Raw genomic sequence first — 1,294 nt, forward strand, 5'->3', positions numbered from 1 at the left:
CTGCTGAACTGGAAGAATGTCAGTTCTTAAAGCGGAATAGTCTGATTGTTGAAGAAAGATTGTTAAAAACACTTCCACCTCGTGTGAGAGAGCGTTTGCAGACAAGCTCAGATAAGTGCTAAGTTTAAAAGCAAACTTTGCATCAATTGCATCCTACCAGCCTTTTGCTCAGTATCTCTCTAAAGATCTGTATAGGTGAAGAGAAGTAAAGGAGAGATAGCAGTTTACAAATCAGTCTTAAATGCATTGGACTGAGTTGGAAAAGGAAAAATTTAGAATTAAAAAAAAAACAGCCTTTAACAGGTAATCCATATGTTTGAAAAATCTGAAATATGAATTGTTAATTGGGTTTTACTGGTGGAAATAGATAAATGTTTATGAAATTGAAATGGGTGAGTTGATTGCCTGGCTATAATGAGAGTGTATATACTTTTTTCCTTTGGGAATTTTTTCTGTTGATAGTGATAATTTTAAACAGTTTCATCTCCTACTATATAAGGTCTAAGAACTGACTGGAATTAGTTTCTAAATATGAACTCTTCACTAACTTAGAATATTTTAAATTAGGAGTTTAAACTATTTGAACAATTCAATTGCATGGGGTGTACTAAAAGTGAATTTCCAATATACCTTAATTTTTAAAGCATTTGACAAGTACTGAGCATTAATTCTATGATTGTGGAAGATGCCACTCGAATCTTGCTATTAAAACCAGTTGAACAATAATACCTGAAACCAGTTTTAGTATTTTGTCTTTAAAATAGTAAATACAAAATGCGTTGTTGCCTAGAAATTGGGAGGAATTGGAAGAATCTGGAGTAACTATTGTGTGCATGTACTAGACAACAAATCTTACAGTACTGACCTTCATAGGTACTGATGGCAAACAGAACATGATATAGTTGCAAAGTTGTCTTCTGTATGTTGTAATCATCCCAAGTGTTAGTGTAGTATGTGTTGCTGTTTAATATTTTTATAACTTTTCCTTCTGACTGCCTCAGTGCTTCTTGTCCACGCCCAGTTACTGTATTCTGGCTGGGAAGAGGATGAAGAATGTTTGTATTAGGTAGGGATAAAAAGACAAAACAAATAAAATAATCACACAGATTATAAGCACTTGGGAGGGACAAACAAGAAGCATTTTAAGTTTTGCCTCTTTCCAGGGATGTAATAATTTCATAAATTATAGTGGTGGAATGAGCTCTTATGCCATCCTTAATACTTGCAAAACTGGATGGAAATAAAATGGTTCCTGACTTCATTCTGCTGTGGTGCACTGTTTTATTGTATTAAA

General features: G+C 33.6%; 1 protein-coding gene across 1 annotated transcript in view; it reads left to right on the forward strand.

Moving 5' to 3' along the window:
- Positions 1-122, forward strand: part of LRRC8B (leucine rich repeat containing 8 family, member B) — a 5,607-nt gene extending 5,485 nt beyond the window's left edge. The window contains exon 5 of the mRNA XM_010006747.1: positions 3-122. Coding sequence (XP_010005049.1) covers positions 3-122 — 120 coding nt within the window. The remainder of the gene's footprint in view (positions 1-2) is intronic.
- Positions 123-1,294: the final 1,172 nt, after the last annotated feature.

Source organism: Chaetura pelagica, unplaced genomic scaffold (genome assembly GCF_000747805.2).
Source record: "Chaetura pelagica isolate M959 unplaced genomic scaffold, ChaPel_1.0 scaffold69, whole genome shotgun sequence".
NCBI lineage: Eukaryota > Metazoa > Chordata > Aves > Apodiformes > Apodidae > Chaetura > Chaetura pelagica.